At 29.8% G+C, this 26,357-nt stretch overlaps 3 protein-coding genes across 5 annotated transcripts; all 3 read left to right on the forward strand.

The window, feature by feature from the left end:
- Positions 88-21,070, forward strand: LOC109328033 (eukaryotic translation initiation factor 2 subunit alpha homolog). Of its 3 annotated transcripts, none has more exons than XM_019561276.1 (7): positions 88-112; positions 18,236-18,684; positions 19,063-19,149; positions 19,237-19,383; positions 19,548-19,652; positions 20,523-20,621; positions 20,702-21,070. In XM_019561276.1, the coding sequence occupies exons 2-7, from the start codon at positions 18,253-18,255 to the stop codon at positions 20,852-20,854; spliced, it is 1,023 nt and encodes a 340-aa protein (XP_019416821.1). In that variant the 5' UTR covers positions 88-112; positions 18,236-18,252; the 3' UTR covers positions 20,855-21,070. The 3 variants fall into 3 exon arrangements, with proteins under 3 accessions (XP_019416821.1, XP_019416822.1, XP_019416823.1); XM_019561277.1 differs by lacking the exon at positions 88-112 and adding an exon at positions 1,459-1,464; XM_019561278.1 differs by lacking the exon at positions 88-112 and adding an exon at positions 16,715-16,719.
- On the forward strand, positions 6,284-7,560 carry LOC109328034 (LOB domain-containing protein 12-like). The gene is made up of 2 exons (XM_019561279.1): positions 6,284-6,530; positions 7,258-7,560. The coding sequence occupies exons 1-2, from the start codon at positions 6,375-6,377 to the stop codon at positions 7,558-7,560; spliced, it is 459 nt and encodes a 152-aa protein (XP_019416824.1). The 5' UTR covers positions 6,284-6,374.
- LOC109328031 (multiple inositol polyphosphate phosphatase 1-like) lies at positions 10,350-16,530 on the forward strand. The gene is made up of 11 exons (XM_019561274.1): positions 10,350-10,549; positions 10,699-10,786; positions 11,659-11,952; positions 12,185-12,343; positions 12,839-12,979; positions 13,108-13,164; positions 14,055-14,193; positions 15,216-15,320; positions 15,423-15,619; positions 15,980-16,021; positions 16,094-16,530. The coding sequence occupies exons 1-11, from the start codon at positions 10,422-10,424 to the stop codon at positions 16,244-16,246; spliced, it is 1,503 nt and encodes a 500-aa protein (XP_019416819.1). The 5' UTR covers positions 10,350-10,421; the 3' UTR covers positions 16,247-16,530.

Consider the following 26,357-nt stretch of genomic DNA (forward strand, 5'->3'; position numbering starts at 1 on the left):
ATGTAAACATTTATGACATTTACTTGTGTAACATGTTTGTTTTATGAAGATCACATTTATGCTGCAGGGACAAAAAAGTGACATAAATTAATCATATAAAAAATCGACAATCGTTGGGAGGGAATACTCTTGGTTATAAAAAAAACGACATTTGTTGAGAGGGACATCTATCACATTTTAATAGTAATCCATTGGTAAAGAAAATTAATTAGTTTCTGATTAAGAAAAGTGTCATACATGACTAACATTATTTCATATACTTCTAAGCATATACTTACACATACATTACCTTATATGTATATGATTGTAACATTTGCTTATAATATTTTACATATATGATTCTATCTTGTGACCACATGTGATTATTATATATCATAGTGATTTGAAAGATCATAACATTTGTTTTTTTAACCTCTGTAGTAGCAACTTGTTTTTTATTGGTTTAAGTTGTGATTTTCTTATATTGATGTGAAAGTAACAACTTTTAAACATTAGTTTATGGTTGTAGATTGTTAGCATAGGGTACATGTCATTAAAGACAAGAACATGGGTAAAACAATGGGATAATGATATATTGTCTCAAATCATGTCTCGAACTAATGAAAACATGTCATATCAATTAAAAAATTAAATATTTATTATTTTTTCTTTTAATATCATTAGTTTTGGAGATGATTTGAGACATTTTTCGAGATAGTAGATTCTCGTCCAAATGAATGAGGATAGGATAGGGATGAAAGAGGTTAATAAGCTTTTCAAGTTTGACGTAGAACGTTGAGGAGTAATCTAACCTACTACTATTATTTAATGCTAAGTCGGTTGTTTGCTTTTGCCTTTTTTATTTTCTCTTTCAACATTTAAGATAATATTAATCTTAGACTACAATAGTTGAATATTATCGATATAAATATTTATACACCATCCATATATTATTCATTATTTATTTATATTATTTTTTGAAAAGTTGATAATAATTAAACATAAATATTAAATAATATAATAATAATGTATAAAATTTATATATTATTTGTGTATATATTTTTTTCTCTTTATTAAAGTTTCAATTCTTTGAATGGACACTTGTGAGAAAGGTTAACCATATATAAAATTTGATTGTCTTTTTCATATTACATTTTTATCACCATTTCAATAAATATCTTATTTTTATTGTACTGTAAAATGGACTAGAATTCTCTCTATTAGAAGAGGATAAAGCTTTTTATTTTACTCTTGTATTTAAGGACATCTAAAAAGTAAAAGTATTACATTGTGTTATTTTTTCATTTTGTTTTTCATGCATTTGGAGAGGATTATAACCCATATAAAAGTAGTTATCGTCAATACTTACAAACAAGTTGTTAATCTTATCTTTAACTTCTAAAAGGATAAAATAGAACACAAGAGGATATTAAAGTGAAAAAGACAATAAGGAAAATACACTAAACAGAAATGCAGAAATCAGAAGTGAAAAAGATTAATAATAAATAAGGGTTTGGTTTAGATATATAGTATAAATATATATTAGAGTTCTCAAACATCAAAAGATTTGAAAATCATAAAATAGTTAACACAACAAAATATATAAAAGATGGAGAGCACTAATTAAATCACATACATCCCAATTAACACCGATGAAAAAAGAATTAGTTAATAAAGATATTTTAGTCAATAAAATATAACATAGTAACCAAATTAATGAATTCTTAAAGGAGGTGTTAAAGAGAAAATAATATATGTACTAATTATATAAGAATTTTTTATATTCTCAGTACATTATTTATTATTTATATATTAATTATTATTGACTCTTAAATAAAAGTGATTAAATGAATGATAAATTATATATTGACTATATAGAAAAACTTTATACTTACATTATACGAATATTAAACTCATCTATTAATACTTATAATTACGAAAACAAAAAAATTCAAGTGAATGATATTTTGACATTTTCTTATTATATTTAAGAAGTTAAATGTGAGATATTTTTTCAATTATATATTTACTTATTATTTTCCCTCATCTTAGCTTATTCATACTCTCTTGATTATGAGAAGTTTAGGGCAATTCAAATGAAATATTTTAGTCAAAATATACCTAATTTACATAATATAATGATTTGTAATTATGGTTGGATTGATTACACTCCTTATGTCCCATTTCAATTGTTACTTAACATTTTTAAATGGGTTTGATGATTTATAAGCTTTTTTTATTTAAAAAATAAAATTTATATCATTAAATTTGTTTTAAGAACAGGTGTCATGATCTCCGTAAAGAGAGGATCTGGTTTCAAATAAAATTGGGTATGAGTAATAGTTTTAATGATTAGTTTAATAATTTAGTGAAAATATATTTTTTACATTAATAATTAATAGTTTTAATGATTAGTTTAATAATATGTGTGTTTTATGCGAATATGGGAGATTAGTATTGAAAAGCGTTAACCCCTGACAATGGAAGAAAACAACATGCATCTCGAAAATGAATCTTGATAACCACGATGTTCATTTAATGTCTCATGGTTTTCCTTCCTAAGTTATGAGATGTTTGTTTCTCTTCACATATTCTATTGTCTTCGACCAACGGGCGTTGATTCAAGTGATACATACTTAATTGTCTTTGGTGCGATGATACATGTGGGAAACCAAAAACATATTCTATTGTCTTCAACATTTCACATTTCTAAGAAACATAACCACAACTTTCCAAGTCTCACCACCTTCCATTGTCTCACTTTCCAATGGGTTCATGTTCTAAATGTATCCCATCTTAATCTGATTCATTTCCCTTTGTTCCAAAAATCTAGTGATAGTCTCCTAAAAATCTAGTGATACATGTTACAAGAGTGAGTATTTTATTTATTAATAATTAACTCATGTCACTTTCTTTATATTAAAGGATTTTAGAGGATATGTCATTATTTATTTTCTTTTCTCCTATTTAGGAAAGATACTTTCACACAGATTAATGAAACTAAAAATTCTATTAAATTTTGGTCTTTTTTAACTCCTAAGAAGGGCTGAGCATGATGTACTCAATGTGCTCACCTAACTTGGTCCAATTATAATTAAACTCGAATAGGGTCAGATCTCATCAGGTTTGGAATTCAAGTTCGAGTTTAAAAATTAAACCCAAATAATATTTAGGGATTGAGTGGGGACAAGTAGGACCTGATCCGGTTATATCCTATGGTTACTTACTCATCATGTTTGTATGTGTATTTATTCAAATATGTAAAAAGTAATGACATCTATTTGGTCGAAAGTATTATTAATTCTCTAGCTTTTTAATCATATACATGATTAAAAAATATATACATATAACACTTGATATATCAAATTAGATATATCTATAATAATAAATAATATTAAGAAGATTTTATCTGACTGATGTATGTGTTGTATTTAATTGGGTTTAGGGTAAGTTCCGGGTTCAAATGCTAACCCGATCAACATTAAGGGTCAGATTAGCATCGGGTCTAAGGCCGAGTCTAGATTTAAAAAAAAATGATTCGACCAACATTTAGGGTTGAGGAAAGGACAAACCTTACTCAACCCCATCCAATCCATGCTCACCCTTACTCTGAAGTCTCAAACCCTAAACTAAGGTTGGCAAAACCCTAATAAGAAAAACTTAGTAGTGTATAGTTTGAAAACAAAGATGCGTGCATACTGCATAGGAGACTGTCATGGCATGAAAACTAGAGCTGTTTTATTTGAAAGACATGAAATGAAAATGAAGCTTTGTATCATGTGAAGCAATTAATGCAATGAAGCTTAGGGTTTCTAACACACAACTCCATTGAATTGAGCTTCATTTATAATAATCCCTACAACTTAATTGCATGTCAGGAATCTCATCAATATCTTGGTTAACACTAGTTTTTCTTTGTTTATCAACATCAACAACTATTTTCTTTATAAATAACATCCTATCTTGTTTTATATAAACAAACAAAAAATTATTAAAATTTTGTTTTTAATGAATTTAATATCATTTTTTCTGTTATATCATTCTCAATTTCTCTAACCACTTTAATAAACTATTATTTCTTATTCCTCTATAATAATGAGAATATGAGTATAATGGATACATACGTAATTTTTTTCTTGGATTTTTAAAACGACTGTTAAATATGAATAATATTTTTTCTGAGGAAACAATACTTATAACTGAAGATAGGGAATAGTGTCATGACAAAGTAGTAAGATTTAGAGTATCATTATATTTTATTAAGCTAATAAATGCGTTGCTTCAAACTATAGACAATGAATGAGATTACTGATAGTGTGTGCATCCATGTGAATGTTTGGTTTTTTAACAAACATCCACGCCGAACTTCATTTCTTAGCAATGACCTAGTTCTTAATTAGAAGTCCTAGTCATGTATATTTAACTAAGCACAACTAAAAAAATCGAGATCATCTATCCCAAAATTTGGTATCCCATTATATACTAATTTTATCAAAAAGTGCTATTTAATTAAGAAAAAAAATCATAAAATCTAAAAATAAATTTTTTATATTATTTATTGTAATGTGATTAGTTTGAAGCATGAATTTTTAGGACATATGTAGATACCACACTCTTTTATGTAAAGAACCAAACAAGGTGGAGATCATACCACACTCTTATAGTTCTCAGTGCTTAAAACTTTTATAATAATCACCTTTAAAAACCACACAAATGGTGATGTGAGATTGATCCATAACTAAAAACTTTATATTAAAACTAGGGTGCATGCGTCTCTCAATTAAAGGTTAAAATGCAACAATACAATCATGCGGTAAGCATGAATCGGATTGGATTAGATAAGTTTTGTCCCTTATCTAACTCTATATGTTAGTCGAATTATTTTTTGAACTCAAACTCGATTTTAGATTAAAGGCTAATTTGACCTCAAATATTGATCAAGTCAATTTTTGAACCCAAAATCCTACCACTTTCAGAAAAAACTATTCTCACTATTACTTAATTATTATTATGACTATCTAATTTGAGATATGACATGATATATATGTAAATATATTTTTCATTTATATATGTATATGTGATAAAAATAGAGAATCGGTGTTACTTTTCGACAAATAAATGTTACTACTATAAGCCTAATTGAATAGACAAATACAAGCATGACGAATAAGCGACCCTGGAACATGTCTTATTTGTTTTCTTACCCGGTCATAAATATTGACGTGTTTATTTTTTGAACTCAAACTCGACCCTAAACCTAATGACACCCGATCACATGCATATCTGATTATGGTGGATCAAATCAGATGAACGGATAACGTTGAGTTCTACTCATCCTAAATCAAAGTCATTAAATATAATGAATTATCGACGTTATTATATCAGAATCTATATTAGGAATTGGTAGTTGTGTGTTTTAGTCTTTAATTAAAGCACAAGTTGCACTTTATAAAATCCTTACCCAATAATCCTAAAAATACATTCTTTAAGTAATATAGGATGGACAATTATTCAATCACTGAAAACGTAGGTGCATTAAATATTTGATAATAGTTCTACCTAAATCGAGTAAGATTAAGAAAACATTGGTTTCCACCATTTTTCTATGAACAATTAATCAGGACACTTCAGCTCTTTTAAACCTTCTGGAATTCATGCTATAATAACCGACTCACATAGATGTGATGCAAAATTTCTCCTACAAAAATTAATCATCAATCACCATTATCACTAGGCCAGCTTGTTTGAAATATAAAGAAAATGTGGAGTATTATCTGGTTAGCTACAATTTGGGCTATCCGGTTTTCTAGGAATGATCTCATCTTTAACTTAATTAAGTCTTCTCCTCAACATGTTCTTGAATGTGCAAGGATTAAATCATGACTTTGGATCAATGGTTACGAAGGCACTTCGACATGTAACTTTTCTTAATTCCCATCATCTTCTGCTCCTTTTTTGTATAATATGTAACTTTTATTATTTTTTAATAAAATTTATCTTTTACCGATAAAAAAAGCAAGAAGGAAATGCTAACAAAAATCAAAATTAAATAAGCCAAACCATTAATTTAATCAACAATTAGTAACTATAGCACTACAACAAACAAAATATTAGTCTAATAATATAAATTATACTAAATCTAATATAGATTAAAATGCTAAATATTAATTCATGTGAGTGGTATTTTTTGGTAGGGACAATCATTTTGAATATTATTAATTCTTTACTTATAATAAGATAATACTTTTGATTATACAAAAAAAAAATGGGTACCCTCATTGTAGGCCATTATAAATACACATGTTCCCTATACCTCATTTTGCCAAGCCTTGTTGCTTTGTGTTTCATTAACTAACTTTCTTTGTTTATTTTCCTCTATTTTCTTGATAATCAAAATGGGTGGACATTCCCCATGTGCTTCATGCAAACTACTAAGACGTAGATGCACCCAAGATTGCATCTTTGCTCCTTATTTTCCCTCTAATGACCCTCAAAAGTTTGCCATGGTTCACAAAGTGTTTGGTGCTAGCAACGTTAGCAAAATGTTACAGGTATTTCATACTCAAAAAATACTCATTTAATGTGACCTTTTATATATAATAAAAATATATAATGTATTCATTACTAGACCATTTTATAAGTTGAGATTTCGATTTATTTTCACCTTCTTACTTATCATGTAGACCTTTAGATGAGTTTTATAGATCGTTTGCTTTGATGATGAATGGTGGAAAAAAGGGCTTCCTATAGGAAAAATACTTTGCACAGATAAAAAAATTTACAATTTTTCATTTTTGTTAACATGCACAATGTTTTCGGTTAATAATATGTATTTTATTTTTGTGTTCAACTTTTCTTATTTTTATATTCAAAACATACTTTACTAGAATATGTATTCTAAGAATGAGGATTAATTATCTCATTTATGTCCTTTGTATCTCTATCCAATAAAAATTATCACTTAAAAGTTATTATTTTTATATTATTTACTAAAATTTTATTAGCTAGCGATAGGACATAATATCTTTTTAGGACAGAAATATCTATTCATATTTAAGACGATTTATAATAGAAAGTTATTTAAATATTTTTTTCCAAACAAACTCTAACCCTATGCACTATTTATTAACACACTAAAAATGTAGTAGTAGATAACCTTTGTATAAGAAACATGGCAACAACAAAAAAACCAAACATTACATATTAGCTTTTATTTTTTTTGAGTTTTGATCTTTTGGCTCAAAATGGTTCATGACTTGGTGCACAATAATGGTTCAGGAACTTCCTATTCAACAGAGAGCAGATGCAGTAAGCAGTTTAGTTTATGAAGCAAATGCAAGAGTGAGAGACCCAGTTTATGGTTGTGTTGGAGCCATATCTTACTTGCAAAACATGGTTTCTGAGCTTCAAATGCAACTTGCTGTGGCTCAAACTGAGATACTATGTGTCCAAATGCAACATGAACCAATGATGCCAAACACAGAAATTGAACCAATGATTCCACAGTACCTTAATAACTATGCTTCTTCTAGCAATGTAATTCATGATTCTTCTCTCAAGAGAGAGGATATTTGGACATGACATTGTTTCTTTAATACAAATTTGTAACATGCTTTGAGTTCTTAACCCACTTTTCTTAATGCTAGTAATTAATCTTACTTTTTTTAAAAGTTTATCTTACAAAAGACCACACATTAAGTATTAAATAAGAAATTTAAGTTTAGTAATAATATTGTGAATTCAAAAATTTCATTTTGTTAAATAATTGACATTTAAGACTGTGTGTATTATAGTTAAAAAAGTATTAAATAACAATAGTCAAATTAAAAAGGATTTTATCATTTTAATTAAGTTATGCTCATTAGAAACTAATGTTTCTTAAATGTGGCAAACATGAAAGTAAGGTTAGGGTGACAATAAAATAAGACAGACAAATTATAATAGTATGTTCTATTTGTTTTTGGTTTCATCCTTTTAATGTAATTAAGATATTCTACTTGAAATTATGTAATTAAGTCTATCATAATTTATTTTCCTTTTATATGAAGAAATATATATTGCTACATGTTTTTAAAATTCTAAAAACTAAGCCAAAATTGGAAAGCCACAATAAAGAATGACAAATGTATTCCTATTTAAATTACACTTTTATGAAAGAGAAAAAAAACTTTTAAGGTGAAAATATATATATATATTATTTGCGGATTAAAGAGTCTCATGATCCGTGGTTCTAAAAACACAGATCCAAACCTGATCGTTGTGAGTACCCACAGATCCGGATACCATTGCTATCCCTAGTGTAAATAACCCAAGTATCTAAATTGTCATAGATTGTAGTTCATCCCTAACCACTTTGTTACGCATGAATTCAACTTAACTCAACAGAAAAATCACTTCTTTTCTATCATTTATGCTGTATTGAGTTTGGATCTTTTCAACACAAACAGCAAAGTTCAAGGGTAACGCAAACAAATGTGCTAACCCAGCTTCATGTCATTGAATGAATATATTTTTGGCCTTGCAAACTACGGTAACCATTTTGTTTTAACAGAAAAAATCAACTTCAGTTTCGTTCTTTTAATTTTTTTCTGGGTATGTTTTCAAATAAATTTACGAAATTGTTAAAAAAAAGATTTTTGGTCTGTCAGACAACCATGTGATCAACCCAACCAGATGGAACACACTGATTGAGAACGATCCTCCACTGCCCAAGATAACATCCTCAATAGAAGGAGCCATCAGGCCATTAATCACGCTCTGATCACATGGTCATGGTTCATCAACCAGACTTTGGTTCTTGTCTCCTTAGAACTCAAGGACACAATGGTACGAGCCTATAGAACAGATCCTGTTCAAGTAAGGTCGTGAACTATTGCTTCTAAGTTAATGTATATAAAGACTTGTCTTTTACTAACTGTTTCCGATGTGGGACTAACTTCATATGCACTTGTTCTTGTTGTGCTCCTTCCTGATTAATATGAACATGTTCTAACTCTTCTATGCATTTTGGGTTCACTATTACATGTCCCTGAATGCATATTTGCTTAGTAATATTAAATCACTACACTTTTTGTGCCATGATGTTTCCTACATGGAACCAACGATGATGCAAAAAAAATTAGTCGTGTTTCCTGCATAATGCAGAACAAAAGCTTATAAATGTGTATGATGCTGCTGCTGCTATTCTGTTTATCTTCAACGGTGTAGCAAATACATTGTGTTGATTGAATCTTCTAAGGTATACTAATATTATCTTAAACTATAATTACCTTCATGGGTGTTAATAAGGTATTGGATATAATTATAAATACTAGTGTTGGTGTGAGTAAAACTATAGTTATTAAGTCATTGAATTATTGGGTATAGTTTATGATCTTATATTTAGTCTTATCTTGCTCTTTCTTGGTTGCTAACATGTTTTGTTTTTCACTTTTTCATGTAAAGAAGAACATTATGTTGTTGTTTACTAATAGGTTGGTGAACTTTTATGTCAAGGATTAAGCAATCCATTTAAGATAACTTCTTCCATTCTGTCCCTCTAGAAAGGTCTCGATTCCTAGATATAGAAATAGGTTAGTACTTTAGAGAGCTCTAAGCATCACCTATGAATAATATCCGCATATTATTTTATAATTTATTATAATTCTACATAAAATAAGAATAACATATATTTTTTTCTCACAATGACAACCATCATTCTTATTTTGAGTCGCATAACATCTATTTTTTCACATAACATCTACTTTTTCGCATAACATATGCCTCTCTCCTCACTTTCCATTAGCTAAGAATTGTTCTTATTTAAGAACAAAAATAACAGAAAATAATAATGAACAATAACAAAAAACACCCAGTATGGTCGCTCTTGACCCTCCTATATTCTTTAAAATAATTTAATGACATTTTATATTTTTATATAAAATTTGTTATTATCTCTATTAAAAGTTTGAAATATGTTTGCTTAGTTGTTATTGCTAGACAATTAATTAATGAAGATAAAATTGTAATCATTAATATTAAAAAAGTAAAAATAATGATTTGATTATTAGTTCTTTCTATTTTTTAGTATCATCATACATATTCTCTTAATTTATAGATAAAAATTAATTTTATTCAGAATGTGTAACTGATCTTCTCAACATGTGTTACTCATACGAATCAAATCATAAACTTTTTGACTTTTCTAAAATTTAGTCGAGTCTTACCCTACTAGTTCAATGTTTTATTGTTTCTATTCTAAAAAAATTTGTTTAATTATAGGACACGTGTACTTTACAGTTTACTGCTAGAATAAAAGTGCTGGAGCGGTGCCTCTGCTTATTGGTAAAATGACGTCACAATCATCTTTTTAATTTTAAATTTATTTTATAAAATTCGGAGATGGAGTGAAAAACGAGTAAGTGAGTTCAGAATTTTGCAGTGTAATCACAAAAGGGAAAAGAATGAAGAAGAAGAAGGTTATGTCTTTTTTCGTTACGCTAATAATATTCTTCTTCTTCTCTCTCTCAATCGCCGAAGAAGAAGAAGAAAAACCTTTCGATGTTCGTCAACATCTCTCTACTGTTTCCAGGTAGTTATCATCACTATAATTCTAATAATAATAATAATATTAATATTAATAATCATTTTTATTTTGAATTTTTGTCATTAATTTTGTTGAACAATTAGTGTAATTTTGTTATGATTGATTAATTTGTCTTTGCTAATTTTTTTCTGTAGATATGGTGCTGTTAAAGACATTGCTGATAATGACTTTATACCTTCTAATGTTCCTGAAGGATGTGTCCCAATCCATTTAAATCTTGTGGTAATTTTCTCAAACAGTGTCATTGATTGTGATTTATTTTATTTTATTGTGAGTAATGATGTGTTCATATATAGATTTCTGATTTGTTGAACATTGATGTCTGTTTTATTTTCATTTTAATAAAATACTGATAATAGACTTGAAAACATGTTTGGTCCTATTTTTGAAAACATTTTATTCTTGAAGCGGTCTCTGTTTGCGAGATTAAGACGGCATAGATCTACATTTCCGGGTGGAACCTCGTGCACTGCAGCTTTTTTATGTTTTTTGAGATGAGATTAAATCTGATAACAAAAGAATGTTTCTGTTGTTTTAGACATGCAGTGTAGCCTTTTTGCAATTTTAAACACATCTCAACTTTTCTTTCTTATTTAATACTAATAATAACATGCATGTTTCCAATTTCATTAAAAACTGGAAATGTGAATGATTTTGAGAGTGGAAATAGAGGTTGAAAACTGAACTTTTTCTGCAAACCTAACCCCAACCTTTAATTCTTGCAACAATTCTATTCTTGTTTTTTTTATCGGCAATTGTTAGTTGTTAGTATGTTAGTATTTTGTTGTGTGTGAGACTCCACCCTCAACCTCCTACACCCTACCATCTAACCACCTTATAACTCCCATTTTCGTTGATGGTGGGACTCAAACCCACAACCTCCTGCATTCCATTCCTTACGACCACCTTCTTTACCATCAGACCACCTTGTAACTCCTATTCGCGTTTGTTACGCAGTTTTCACTTTGCACAAGAAATGTTGAGTAAATGGCTATCTTTTGTGGAATGTCATGCATGTTATTATTGATAGTTTTGAGCTGTCTTGCTACACTTCTCAACCTACTGAAAAAGGATGACACTATAATTTTTCCCAGGCAAGGCATGGAACTCGTTCTCCTACAAAGAAACGGATAAAGGCATTGGATAATTTTTCAGCTCGTCTAGAAGTTCTTATAAGGGATGCTAAAGAGCGAAGTTTGCCCATGGAGAGAGTTCCTTCCTGGATACATGGATGGAAATCTCCTTGGCAAGGAAGGCTTACGGGCGGTGAGTTAATTATTAAAGGAGAGGAGGAATTATATCAGCTCGGGATCAGGGTCAGAGAAATGTTTCCAAATTTGTTTGATGAAGAATACCATCCAGACATATATCCTATAAAGGCGACTCAGGTTAGTTTATCTTCTCAGTTTTCTTTTGTTTATTAAGGTACGTCCCAGGCCCAAAGATAAAAATAAAAAATCTTATTTTCGCTTTGGTTTAATGAACCGATTCTAAGAGGTGGTGATGATAAGTTGCAGTGCTTTTGGATCATTAACTGCAATTTAAGACATGGGTTTTCTTGTTTATATTTGGAAGCTTCAAACATATATCACTTATGCATCTCTCTTCTGTGGAAAATAGGTTCCACGAGCATCGGCTAGTGCGGTGGCATTTGGAATGGGTCTTTTCAGCAACAATGGAAGTCTTGGACCTGGGCGTCATCGAGCTTTTGCTGTTACAAGTGAAAGCCGTGCTAGCGACATTGTGCTGAGATTTCATGATTGTTGTCATAACTACAAGGTATGTTGTAGCCTTCATTGATTCTCGTGGGGACTTTGTTTAAACACAAACCCTTATATTTGTATCTGACAGAATTACATGTAACCATATGCTTCATAGTTAGCCAGTATCATACATTTTAATGTCTATCACGAATATGATAATAATCAACAAAACTGCATGTGTCACTCTTCTTGCTCAAAACAATAACGATGGCCAAGTTTGATCCTATATTTCTGAAAGATACTTTTTGCTTCTAGTTTTGTCCTTTGGTACCGTTATGGTGGAACTTGTTTTAAATGAATTGATATTTCCCCTGGTGTCCATGTAACAATGATAAGTGTATGGTTACTTGGACAATAAATTCATGAAAATGGATTAGTTCTATATGACTTTTATTTGTCGATAATGGTTGTTTGGGGCATTCTTTTATCTCCAATGTTTACAAGTGTCAACTCTCTATTTTTCCTACATTATTTGTGTCTGTATATAGATTCTTTTGAGCTATGGGTGCAGGATTTTAGGAAAAGGAAGGAACCTGCAGTTGATAAACTTAAGGAACCTATCTTGGATGAGATTACAGCTACATTAGTTAGGCGCTATGGGCTGAATTTTACAAGGCAGGATACATCTTCTCTCTGGTTTTTGTGTAAACAGGTTATTACATCCCTTTTGGTTTTCACCATTGTCTTGGTTTGTTTTTTGGGTTCAGATATTATCAGTTAATGATGCAATGGAGACTGATTATTTTCTTTTCAATTTTCCAATTGTGTATATTTTGACAGGAAGCGACCGTATTGGATATAACTAATCAAGCATGTAGTCTTTTCAGCCCTTCTGAGGTACAATTGCATCAATGTGTGGCCTGATGGTCAACTTTTTTTCTCTTTCCATGTTTGGGGTTTAATCTGACATGTTTGCGGAACCTAATTGGGGAAAAAAGACTTATTGGTGAATTAAATAGGTTTGTCATGAAGTTGAAACTTCCTTATTTGAGATAATTTGATTTTCACCCTTGCAAAACCAACTACCATTTGTAAGAAGAGAGAGCAACAAGAAAAAAAGTATGACATAGTGTCTGTGTTTGAAGCAAAAATGAAAGAAAAAATGGTGACCTAGTGCACGAGGCTCCCACCAAGTGGCCTGTGGGGAGGGTAGATGTGCGCAACTTTATTGTCGCAAGCGAAGAGGTGGTTTCCAAAATCTAAACCCTTGACTTCACAAGGCAAGCAACCTTACCGTTGCGCCGAGAAAAAAAAAAGACACGAGCATGTCCATTAGCAAAAAAAAAAGGACACGATAGTGTTCATACATGATACAACCATGGCCATTGTAAGGAAAAAAACTATAGACACCGTGTCTATCATAAATAATTTTTCATCTATTTTTGTGTGTAAATTACTAAATTTAAGTGGTTCTGTTTTTACAGTTCAAACAAAACAGATTATTCTTTAATCACTTTTCAGCATACAAATACAAATCCAAATATAAAATTGATTTTATTACAAATTTACAATCGATTATCAAAATTATTTATTTGTCCAAGCTAATCCAAACACACACTAAATTATTTATTTTGACCTTATGGTCGAAGAAAGCATGTTTTGAATCTTTGGTGACAGAAACTAGTCCTACTTATAACCAAGAACCATGTTGAAGTTACACTGCATTGTTTTCTCATTGGTTTGCTTTCTGTATGCTTATTAAAATGCTAATTCCTAAGTGTATATAGGTTACATTGTTGGAGTGGACAGATGACTTGGAGGTGTTTATTCTGAAGGGTTATGGTAATTCAATAAACTATAGAATGGGAATACCATTACTTGAAGATGTTCTTCAATCCATGGAACAAGCTATTAAGGCTGAAGAAGGTATTTTAGAATTTGTACTTGTAAGTGTATGCTATATATTATTGTCTTGCTTGCCTTATTCTATTAATGAAACCTGTAATATTTATATATGAATTAGCCTTTCAGTTAAATCACATGTCCAACTCGTATCGGGTAGTTGGGGAGTCATCTTCACAGGGCAGAGAGGATTCTATCCCTCTGATATTCTCTCTTTTTCCTTTCTGTTGTTTCTTTTGTTGTCTTACTGAACATGTTATGCTTCTTCTAATATAATCAATTGGAATAAGAGCTTGATTCTGAGTTTTGTCCTCATATTAATTTCTACTATAATTTTTTTTTCTACTACCAATGTATCCCCTCACCTTTTTTGGGTAAGGAACTAATCCCTTTCGGGATTCGTGGCTGCCCCTCCCAACAAGTGTCGCTCCCAGGAATCAAACCCTCGACCTTGGGGATCCAGTGAGGCCTTACACCACTACACCAACGCCTTGTTGGTCTATTATAAATTAGTACCTATCAGAAAATAACCCACATCAATTTTATACTTCTTTTCATACTGGACATTAACCGAAAAACTGTGCTTTGTTGTGCTAGTTTCCGACTGACCTATTTTATTTCACTGTCAACACTTTTCCTAATAAAATTGGTTGATGTCTATAATTTCTTGACACATTCATAACATCAGATTACTCTTCAGCTTAATTAATCTTGATCAAATTCTATGGATTTTTATGTTGGCCCAGGACTGCATTCAGTAAATTCGGTTATTAATATTTCAGTTATACAGTCTGTTTCTCACATTTTCAGTTTATTTTTCTGTCTCGTGTATTAATAAACTGGGTTGGACTCTAATCACATTGCTGATTTTGAGATATTATTTTTTTAGCTTTCTTAATGTTTATTGGTTGAAATTATAGTTAATGCAAAATTAGTAAGCAAAATTATTATTTCTTTAGAAATGGTTGCTTCTCCTTTTGGAAGCTCTCTTGAATATGTGAAACCTTTTCTTTGGCTCATTTCGACTTTCCTGATTGCTTCTGTAGAAAAAAGTCGTCCTGGTAGCTTTGAAAAGGCGAGACTTCGCTTTGCACATGCTGAAACTGTAGTTCCATTCTCATGTCTGCTTGGTTTATTTCTCGAAAAATCTGGTGAGGCTTGTATAATGTTTGGATGAATAAACATGAACAGAATTTTGATTTTACTACTAGTGACTGAGTTGCTTATAGTTATTATCTTTTGACAATTTGCAGAGTTTGAAAAAATTCAAAAGGAGCAACCTTTGCAGCTCCCTCCAAAACCTCCACAGAAAAGAAAATGGCGGGGTAGCACCGTGGCCCCATTTGCTGGTAACAACATACTGGTCTTGTATAGTTGTCCTGCTCGTGACAAATCTAAAAGCAAGCATTTTGTGCAAGTGTTGCACAATGAACACCCCATTCCAATGCTGGTAAGCTTATGCCATTCTTTGGTCTTTGACCAGGTATCCACATAGACATAGTTGTGAAATTAACTCTCGGACCAGGGGTGGTTGTTAGGTAAGACACTCCCTAAAGTGACGACTCTAGCACTCGAACCCCTAACACGTGGTAAAGTTCTCCTGGGGTTGCAGTCCACTTCTAATTAGACCAACCACTCCCGAGTTCAGCTTTTGCCGTTGATGTGAAGATTATCTAAATTATTTTTTTCTTCTTAATTTACCGACTTGAATAGCTAAATATGCTTTTGGACTTGTAGGGTTTCACAACTGAATCTTATATGTTTGTTGTTGCACATCAATAACATAGTTTCTTTGTGCTTTTGATCACAGGGTTGTGGTGGTTCTGATTTATGTCCATTTGAAGTATTCAAGGTATTAAGATGATTGTTGCATATGGAATGATGTTTATTATTCTACAATTCTGATTTCTGAGTTTCTCCACAGGAAAAAATTGTAGCACCTCATCAGAAGCATGACTATAGTACAGTCTGTAATGCAAAGCAAGAGCCAAAACCGTCCGGCGGCAAGTTTTCTCAAATATTCCAGTGGCTTTTGCCATCGGGGAAAGGTAATAAGTTCCCCAAAGATGAATTCTAGTTTGTTTCCTGGGAAAAGATCATCATTCCTCAGTGCTTAATGCTCTTTTTCCTTCTTGTACCACTCTGTAACAAATTCAGACATGAACACCTATTAGTAGAGAACCAATCTTAGATTGTGCTGCCAGTGTGTTAAGCTTGTTGCTTTAACCCTCACATAGCTTCTAACACAGATGAATTTGGAGCATTTTTGTTAGTACCTTTATGTCACTGATTTTACATATTGTGTAGCTTGATGTATCATATTTGCTCAGTACTCATCATTTAATCTGTTTTGTTGAACTCTAGTTTTTTTCTTGTAGAGTAGTGTAGATGTTTTGTCAATGAATATGTTTTATGATAAAAGTTATGGTATCGCTCGATCTATGTAGCTAACTTCACCTAATGGGATAAACGTTTGGTTGTTGTCCTAAAAATTGTTTTTTTCACTTCTTTTTCTTACAACAATGTTATGTGTCACAGTAATTAGAAACAGTAGGTTTATGAAGCAGGTCATTCCTGTTTCTATTAATTTAAGGGACAGAGGCTCCAACAACAAATGACCAAGCTTTGTCATTCAAGAATTACCATAATAAATTTTGCTTTTTGGTGCTATTATCATTAACTTTTGAATAGTAAATTAGTGGAATAATATAATTCGGTTGCTTCATAAGACAAGAATTTTTAGTCATTGTTGGTGAGTTAACTCGAATTGGTTATCTAGGATAAAATCATTTTTTATCTAATGACTAATGATAAGAAAACCAAATTAATTAATGTTGAATGCTTAATAAGATACTAGTCATAAGGGAGGTTTAGTTTAATAACTCATTGGCTCATTTGGTTTGGCACAAATATGGTCAGATTTTACTTGGTGAAGGGTTAAGTTAGGTTTCAAAATTTAAACATAATTAATGTTTTAATCAAGTAATGGATAAACATGATTTGGTCTGACTTGTCTCATAGTCACTTATTCGTCATGTTTGTATGTGTCTATTCAATTGTATACATACAAAATAATGATATCTCTTTAGTTCAAAGTGTCATGATTGTCTAATTTTTTTATTGTGTATACATTTATGTAAACGTTGAACAAAATATATTCATATATATCATTTCATATGTAAAAGTAGATATTTATAATAATAAGTAATATTGAGAAAACTTTATATATAAAAGAATATGCATTATGTTTAATTGTTCGGGTTCGAATTCAAAAGCTGACTCAGATAATGTTTGGGACCAGGTTAGCCATCATATTTGAGTTCCAAAAATATCAATCAATCAATATTTAGGATTGAATAAAGGACAAATCTTATACAACTTATTCTATATTTACCTCGATTAAATTCATTAAAATATTATCTTAACACATATAGCTCAATCCGTAGAAGTACATGATAAAGTGGGATTCAAATTCTACTATAAGTAATATTTAAGTATTGACAGTATAAAAAATATATACACAGTCTCTTTATCATCCGTTATTTATTTGAATTACTTTATTATAAGAGTCGATAATAATTAAAAATAAAGAGTATATGATATAATAATAGCGTAAAAAAATCTTACACTACCAATGAATATAATTTTCCCTCCTAAAATATCAATTTATTAATATGATACCAACTTGAATGAATCAAACCATTTTTTTCATTGAGAAAAAGATATATACATTCATAGTGTATGAGTTTTATATACTGTCACTATATCATCTGTCATTAGTATTTAATAATATTTGATTTTTTCACAAAAAAATAATCAAAACGTATGAATGATAATATGGTGTATAGATTTTAGACTATTTTTTAATTGAATGAAACCATATAAAAAAACATTTTTATAACAAAAATAAAAATAAAAAAAAATAATATAAAATGGCTATTTAGAATGAAACATGGTAAAGCTAACCCCATCTAAATCTCTTCATCCTCTTCCACTCTCCTGAAGCAGCCGCATATAAAATAAAACCCTTATTCCCAAATCAACACAAAACATCACAAAAGAAAAGAAAAAGAACATAACATTATGGCTCCAAACCTAGAATGCCGCATGTACGAAACACGTTACCCAGAAGTGGACATGGCTGTTATGATCCAAGTCAAAAACATCGCAGACATGGGCGCGTACGTTTCACTTCTCGAATACAACAACATCGAAGGTATGATCCTTTTCTCTGAACTCTCACGACGTCGTATTCGTAGTGTTAGCAGTCTCATCAAGGTTGGTAGAATCGAACCTGTTATGGTTCTTAGAGTTGATAAAGAAAAAGGTTACATTGATCTTAGCAAAAGAAGAGTTTCTGAAGAAGATATTCAAACTTGTGAAGAGAGATATAATAAGAGCAAGCTTGTTCATTCTATCATGCGTCATGTTGCTGAAACCCTTAACATTGATTTGGAAGACCTTTATGTTCATATTGCTTGGCCTTTGTATCGCAAATATGGTCATGCTTTTGAGGTACTATGCTTTTAATTTTTTTTATTTCTTAGGGTCTGTTTGCGATTTGAGTTTCGGCTTCAGATTTCATTACCCGAGGGCAGTGTTTTAAATTGCGGTCGCCAGTGCGGTTACTGCAATTGCGGCTGTTGCGGTGTGAATTATTTGTGAGAAAAAAATATTTTTGATATGGATGTGGTCTGATGTGCCCGTTGCGGCACAAATGTGGTCTGATGCAGCTGTGGTGCGTTCGTGTCATTGTGATTCGGTGTCACACTGCGATTGCGATGCGGTTGTAGCGGTCACTGCGACTGCAGTATTGAGGCCTCCGCAATTTGAAATATTGCCTGAGGGTTTTATGAGTTTTGTGATTACTATATAAATTTTGTTTATATGCAGGCATTTAAGATAGTTGTGACTGATCCTGATACAGTTTTGAGTACTCTGACCCGTGAAGTGAAAGAAGTTGGACCTGATGGGGAAGAGGTTGGTATTGTTATTGTAGAATACATGCCCCATATGGGTATTAGTTGATGAATAGTGTAAACGATGTTTTTTTATTGTCTGTCATAGGTAACAAAGGTGGTTCCGGCAGTCTCGGAAGAAGTGAAGGATGCTTTAGTGAAGAATATTAGAAGAAGAATGACCCCTCAACCATTGAAAATTAGAGCAGATATTGAAATGAAATGTTTTCAATTTGATGGAGTTGTTCACATCAAGGTCTTAACGGTTTCTTTTCACTGTTTTTTATTCTATTTTTTTATGAAAAGCTTGCCCTTTTCTATTCCCGATGCCTACTTTGTTATTTTGTCGTGTTAGTAGGTCATTGCCAGTATCTGATCTTGTAATGTTTTCTCAGATTTTATAATTGTTTGAGTATGCAGGAAGCTATGCGCAAAGCTGAAGCTGCTGGAAATGATGACTGCCCTGTGAAAATTAAACTTGTTGCTCCCCCACTCTATGTTCTTACTACTCAGACTCTTGACAAGGTTATCACAATCTTCACAAAATCGATATTATAATTTGTTTTTTACCTGAATTTAGTGCATGTTCTGCCTTTGAAGATTTAGCTTCAATATACATTCTATAATTTTTGGAAGTATGAATTTGCTACTAATGTTTGCAGTTTAGATTGTGTATGGGGGATTTTTGGATAGAAGTTTGCTACTAATTTTTGGTTATTAGTTTTTTCTACCTATTATGATCGCCATACAAGCCATTCATCTAGTGGCTGACATAAAGGATTCACTTTTGAACACATTCCCTTTGTTCCTATTTAGTTCAAACTTCAAAGCCAATGTAGTGTGAAACTGTGTTGCTTTGTTGTCTATTGGTTTTTAAAGGCGAGGGGAATAAAAAACACAATGGAGTTTTTGTTTCGAACACATTTCTATCAGTATTCCTTTCGAAGTTACTTGAAAATTTATGCTTTTCTTACCAAATTTATCCCTTCACCTCTTTACTATCTCTCACAATTACTGACTATTGTATATATGGTGTCTGTTATGGTAACTCCTGTCACCTAACAAGGATCATTTTTTGGGTACAATACCGTTTTTTAAAACAGCATACATGTCCTATGTTAATGAACCTAGTTGTGATTGGTTGAGAAAGCATTACATTTGCTGCTTTGCTGTTATAAACAATTCATACTTCATTCATGTCTAATGGGTATACTGTGTTTTGATATTTAAATTTTCTGAGATTGTAACTCAATTTATTAATCATGTACTTTATGTCAATGTACTTTATGAATGTTAAAAGTTAAAAATAGTTAGACAATGACAGCCATGTTTTGATGAAGATTTGCACTGAAAATATTGGAAGTTAATTGTGTATTTTGCTATTTGTATGAACAGGAGCAAGGAATACAGGTTCTCAGCAATGCCATTGTTTCTTGCACCGAGTCAATAGAAAAACACAAGGGTAAACTTATAGTGAAGGAGGCACCAAGAGCTGTGAGTGTCAATACCCTCTATATTTGTTCCTTTTATCTTCTACTAGCTTCTGAAATTTGACACTGCATTGTATGATATAGGTGAGTGAACGTGATGATAATCTGCTTGCTGAGCACATGGCTAAGCTACGTCAAGATAATGAGGAGATTAGCGGTGACGAGGATAGCGAGGAGGAAGAAGATACCGGAATGGGTGAGATTGATGTGGACAACGGTCCTGCTATAACCGAGTGAAAGAGCACTTTTGGTAGAGTAAGGCATAAATAGCACAGCAAAACTTTATTAACTTTGGTTTTTAATTTGATTGTTTTCAAACTGTTTCAAAATGCGGGCGTATTATACATGTTTGAATTATAACTCCGCTGAGATGCTTCGTAATTTGCCAGATTTCCGATATTCTGTAATAGGGTGTTCAACCCAAACTACATAGTTTACAGATGCTTCAAAATATGCCACCATGTCTCTATCTAATATGCTATTTTTTGGTCTGCCTAAATCCTATTTGGCTAGTGGCATTGAACACACTCCTCTTTATTTACTAACATTTTTTATACAATAATTACTAAAATGGTATACATGTATGAATAAGTTATTAATGAATCTTATTTTATTCACATATAATATATTTATGTCAAGGTCCCTTCTTATAATACCTTAGGTGCTAATGAAAGTATTTTAGTACTTTAATTGTCTCAGTTCCCTAAGATTCAGCCAAAAATTTGAGTTCCTTTTGGATTTTCTATATGATAATGCCATAGTTAGCTTTTATATTTTTCATGTGTAAACCGTCTTAGAAAAGTGTTGCATAAGGTCGTGATGAGTTTGCAGTTCTACTCATTGTGGGACTCCTAACAGGTTTCCATAGGTGAACCAGTGAATGTATTATTGTTTAAGCCTTGCAAATAGTACAGTCCGGCGAATTTGTTTGACTACTCCGGGGTGGTTAGAGGTTTTGGCCCTACCCATTGCGGTCTCCTCCTGACCCGATAACAAAACCCCGGCACCAAACGCGCCAATTGATATCGATTAGTGATTCCGGTTGCTTCAGCCTGTGTGAGGGAAGTATGAAACCATAGTATTATGTCCTAAGCAGAGGGTGCTATTGGAATTGGAAACACGTGTAGGACAACCTTATTAACATAAGTTTACTTGAGATTTGTCTCAACTTTTTTATAAATATTTTTATACAAAAATAGTAAATAGGTGACAAGTTTGGATAAAGAGGAAACTAAAATGTGAGATATATAACAATGAGTTTGAATCACTATTATGAAGTTGCTAACTTGGAGAACCTTAACTAGATGTTTCTAATGATGGTTAAGAAGGTGAAGAAAGATTTTGTGCGAATTAAAAATGAAAAATAGTTGTTATTTTACGATTTTAAATGTATATATCGAAGGTATAACGATTTTTATATTGTGATTGTATTATTCATTGTTGATATTTAATTATTACTAATTGTTAAATACATATAACATGAATGTTAGATAATTAATTTATTGATTATAAATAAATTTTTATGTTAATAGTATGTAAATATTATATTCTATGGAAATATATAAATTGAATCTCAATTTAAATTTTTTTCTATATTAATATTTAATATCATATATGTGTGGTATAACATTTTATATTTTGGATACATGGGACAACTTACATGCATGTGCCAATGTTGTATCAATTCTTGTTAGATGACAGGGTAACAGGGATTTAATATTTCTCTTTCTAGTACTATTCATTTATTTGGTAACATAAGAGAGTGTAGTTTTTCATATAGTTTATATCTTTTTAAATTAGTCGATATATTATTAGAGTTGTTTAATAAATAAAATTGGTAGGGGCTTCAAACATTTAAAAATAAAGTTGGTAGATTTTTAAAATTAGTTTTCATGACAAGTACTTTCAATAATTTATTAATCACTTTTACCCTTTTAAATTTTAGAGTAAATAACTCACACTTTTTAATAAAATTATATAAATCTTTCATTCATTTTTTGTCATTACAAAAACCAACCTTAATTTTGGTCATAGATTGCATTTACTATCCCTGTATGGATGTAACTGAATTTTTTAAACAAAAAAAAAAGTGTGTTAAACAAAATATTGTATATTGTGTAAAAATGTCCAAATAGTATAAAAAGCAACACGTCTTAGTTATCTTTGGTTCATTACATAAAATTTAAGAGTTATTTAAACATCTCCTTAGAATTATTAATGTATTTTGTAATAAAGTAGTAAATAATAAAGATTATTGTCTTGTTTATACAATATACAATATTTTATTTAACTTAATGACATTCACTAATGTTTTTGTTTAAAAGATTACACTTCTACCTCATACTGGGATAATCTGTATAATGTATGTACAAAATTAGGGGTGGTTTGTGTAAGGACAAAAAATGAAGGGTGATTTGTATAATTTAGCAACAAAATCAAGGAGTGTGAGGATAATTTACTATAACTTTACATACTAAATATTAATTATAAATTAATTATAATAACTAAATATAAATAGTTAAAAATTAATGATTGAATATAATGCATATACATTATCAACATAAATATTTATATATAGTTAGTACATAATCTATCATCAATTTACATTACTCTTTGAAGAGTAAATAATGATAAACACACAAATAATAGATAATACAATGACATTGTATAAAACTTGTACACACTATCAATGTATTTTTTTTACTCTTTAATGATTATTAGAAAAAATCACTGATATTTACAAATTATGTATAATAATTATAAAATTACTAATAACTTTATCAAATTTCAGTATTTATTTAATTATAAAATTAATTATAGTTCTTACCAATTTACTAATATATTCCAATTAATAATTATAATTTAATTAATAAAAAGTAAACAAATAATGAATAAATAAATATTATAATTCTTTTTTAGTCATTCAATAAATTTCACCGAATTTCAAAGTTAAGTTTTTCTAACAACTCTAATTTAATAAGCTATCTATAAACTTCTAGTTATTTTCACATCTACAAGTTATAGACTCCAATGCCAATCCAGTTTCAACATGAATTATGTAAATGATATCTTTGACTATACTTAATTATATAAAAAGGTTATTATTGTTATTCCTTTTTGTTATATGGTTGTTATTATTTGGCTATTACAAGCTAGTATTTAAATTCATTTGTTATTATTCAAAGTAGTTTTGATTCTCTATGTTGTGTTGTTAACTCTTCTTAACACATCAATAATTTGAACTAATGAATAATGCACTTTTTTCAATGATATCTTTGTTGAGATGATAATAACTTTGTAGATTATAATATCTTTATACTATTATAACAATAAAAAATAAATGTTAGTGACTTTTAGTGTAGATAAAGTGCATATATTTTTATAGTATGTTGCTCAACAAATTTAGGATCTGTGGGGTTAATATTGTTACATCTAACAAGAAATATGTTTTGAACAAATCTTTATATCAATGTGTCTATTGAATATACATAATATTTTGGAGCAGGAATTTAAGACTTGACTCCCAAATTTGAGTAAAATCACTCATTTTAAATTTGGAACATATTATTGAAGAGGTTATTAGAAATCAAATATAATATCTACTATCATTTATCATTCATTTATATTATTTTTGAAGAGTCAATAATGATTATTAAATATGAATGATGAATAATGTAATGACAATATATAAAACTCATACACTATCATTCTCATTGGAAGTCTACCTTTCACCTGGAATAACTATTACAGCTAGTATTTTGTATTGACAAAATAAACTTACTGGGCTGAAAAAAGGATAACAATGTTTCCAAATCACAAGAAATGAGTGATTTCCTTCATACGGGAGAATGTTTGCACAAAATGTTGTTTCTCGGGATTTGAAACACTGCCTTCTCACATGCTTGGATCGGTTGGTCCAACCAGTTCAGCCGTGAATCGAATATATAATCAATCTAGATTTCTCATTTAATCACTTTTGCATTAAAATTAGATAACTTAATCCAACTTGGTCCGTTTAAGTATAAAATTGATGATTATGTTGTCGAATCGGCCGAGGCGATCACAAAATATTTTTTTAAAAAACAACCAAAATAACATTGTTTTAAGATGAAGTAAATCAATTGTTTTCAATTTATTTGTTATTTTTTAGTTTATGTTCTAGCAAAGCATTAATTGTTTAATTAAACTTTAAATTTATTTGACTATCAAATCACCAATTTTATATTTAAACTGATCAAGTTGGATCGAGTTAATCAAACAATATTTCTTTTAAAAACAACTAAAATGATGTCATTTTGAGATGAAACAAATCGAATACTTTCAATTCATTTGTAGTTATGATTTCATATGTTAAATTATTTTGTAGCAAAACTTTAGTTGATTAATTAAATTTTAAAATTATTTATGTATTTTTGTTGTAATTAAAACATAAAGCATATACCGTTAAATTAAATATGATAATGTTTTTTTTAAACTTGAAATAATAAAATTATTAAACAATATTAGTTAGTATTATAATTTTTTAGAATTTTTTATGTAAATCGATTTAATCATTATTGATCTACTCATCTAACCATCCACTCAATGAGATTATGTAATTCCCAAATTATAGATTTTTTTGTCAACAATGCTACAATACAAAATTACTTTTAAAATATAGATTTTGAAGGGAAAAAATAGAAAGAAAAGATCCAAAATCTAAGAAGAAGCCCAAAATCAAAACTCATTTTCACTGAAAATGGTGAGCTGTTATGTGAGGATATAAATGAGGAAAGAATTAAAGAGGACAATTATAGCTTTAGACTTTTGGTTGACTCTAATATAAATTCAATGTATATTTTACAAAATAGCATGAACTTGACCTTCATAATAAATTACTTACAATGTAATAATAATAATAAATAATTATCTAGTCTATTGAGGTTGCTACACAGATACAATTAGTGTCCTTACAATACCAAACATGAAAATGAGTTGAGTTGAATTGGATTCAGTTTAGCTTGATTTTGTAAAGATTAGTTCGGGTCGAGATCAATGTCAAACTATTTTTTTAATTTAAGATTAATTTTATTAAAGTTTATGAACTTTTCAAGAGGATCAATGAACTCAAATTTATGTCATTCTTCAGCATAAATTTAAAGATCTACAAGATGTTGGTAAATTGTATATATTTAATAATAAATGTAATTATCAATTAAAGTTCATCTAGTAAAAATTGTATATATATAAAGTAACTTAATTGAAAATGATTGTTAATTTGAGACTTAGAACAATTAATATATATCATTAAATATTATTTGATTTGTGAAGATTAAAAGATAAGCGTTAAGTAATTATGCAATTGTTAGCTAAAATTTAATTTTAATCATTTACCTATCTTTGCATGACACTTATTTGTTGATATCATAATTTTTATATAAAAATTATTTTCTCTTAAGTCATTTATATATATATATAATCAAATTAGTTAAATCTAATGAGTTAAACTATATTTGACTTAAGTTTAATTTATTTATTTAATGAGATGAATTTTTAACTTAAGTTCAAAGTTATTTAACTTATTGACCAAATTTATGAAACTAAACAAGAAGTTCAATTTTAAACAAATGTTAAATTGGTCCTAATGCTACTCTTGCAAAGATAAATAATCAGTAATTTACGTTAAACTACAAGATGTAGATAAATACCATTTTTTTTTTATGAATTTGAGATTTGGCATGGCACGAAAACTCAATTTTAA

The sequence above is a fragment of the Lupinus angustifolius genome, chromosome LG15 (genome assembly GCF_001865875.1).
Source record: "Lupinus angustifolius cultivar Tanjil chromosome LG15, LupAngTanjil_v1.0, whole genome shotgun sequence".
In the NCBI taxonomy this organism is placed as follows: Eukaryota; Viridiplantae; Streptophyta; class Magnoliopsida; order Fabales; family Fabaceae; genus Lupinus; species Lupinus angustifolius.

Excerpts from the sequence above, each read along its gene's own strand:
- LOC109328031 (XM_019561274.1), top strand. The coding sequence starts at position 10,422 with ATGAAGAAGAAGAAGGTTATGTCTTTTTTCGTTACGCTAATAATATTC. Across the intron at positions 11,953-12,184 it reads ATCCTATAAAGGCGACTCAG|GTTCCACGAGCATCGGCTAG; the intron begins GTTAGTTTATCT and ends TGTGGAAAATAG. Across the intron at positions 12,980-13,107 it reads TCTGGTTTTTGTGTAAACAG|GAAGCGACCGTATTGGATAT; the intron begins GTTATTACATCC and ends ATATTTTGACAG.
- LOC109328033 (XM_019561276.1), top strand. The coding sequence starts at position 18,253 with ATGGCTCCAAACCTAGAATGCCGCATGTACGAAACACGTTACCCAGAA. Across the intron at positions 19,150-19,236 it reads TTGGACCTGATGGGGAAGAG|GTAACAAAGGTGGTTCCGGC; the intron begins GTTGGTATTGTT and ends TGTCTGTCATAG. Across the intron at positions 19,653-20,522 it reads CTACTCAGACTCTTGACAAG|GAGCAAGGAATACAGGTTCT; the intron begins GTTATCACAATC and ends TTGTATGAACAG.
- LOC109328034 (XM_019561279.1), top strand. The coding sequence starts at position 6,375 with ATGGGTGGACATTCCCCATGTGCTTCATGCAAACTACTAAGACGTAGA. Across the intron at positions 6,531-7,257 it reads ACGTTAGCAAAATGTTACAG|GAACTTCCTATTCAACAGAG; the intron begins GTATTTCATACT and ends ATAATGGTTCAG.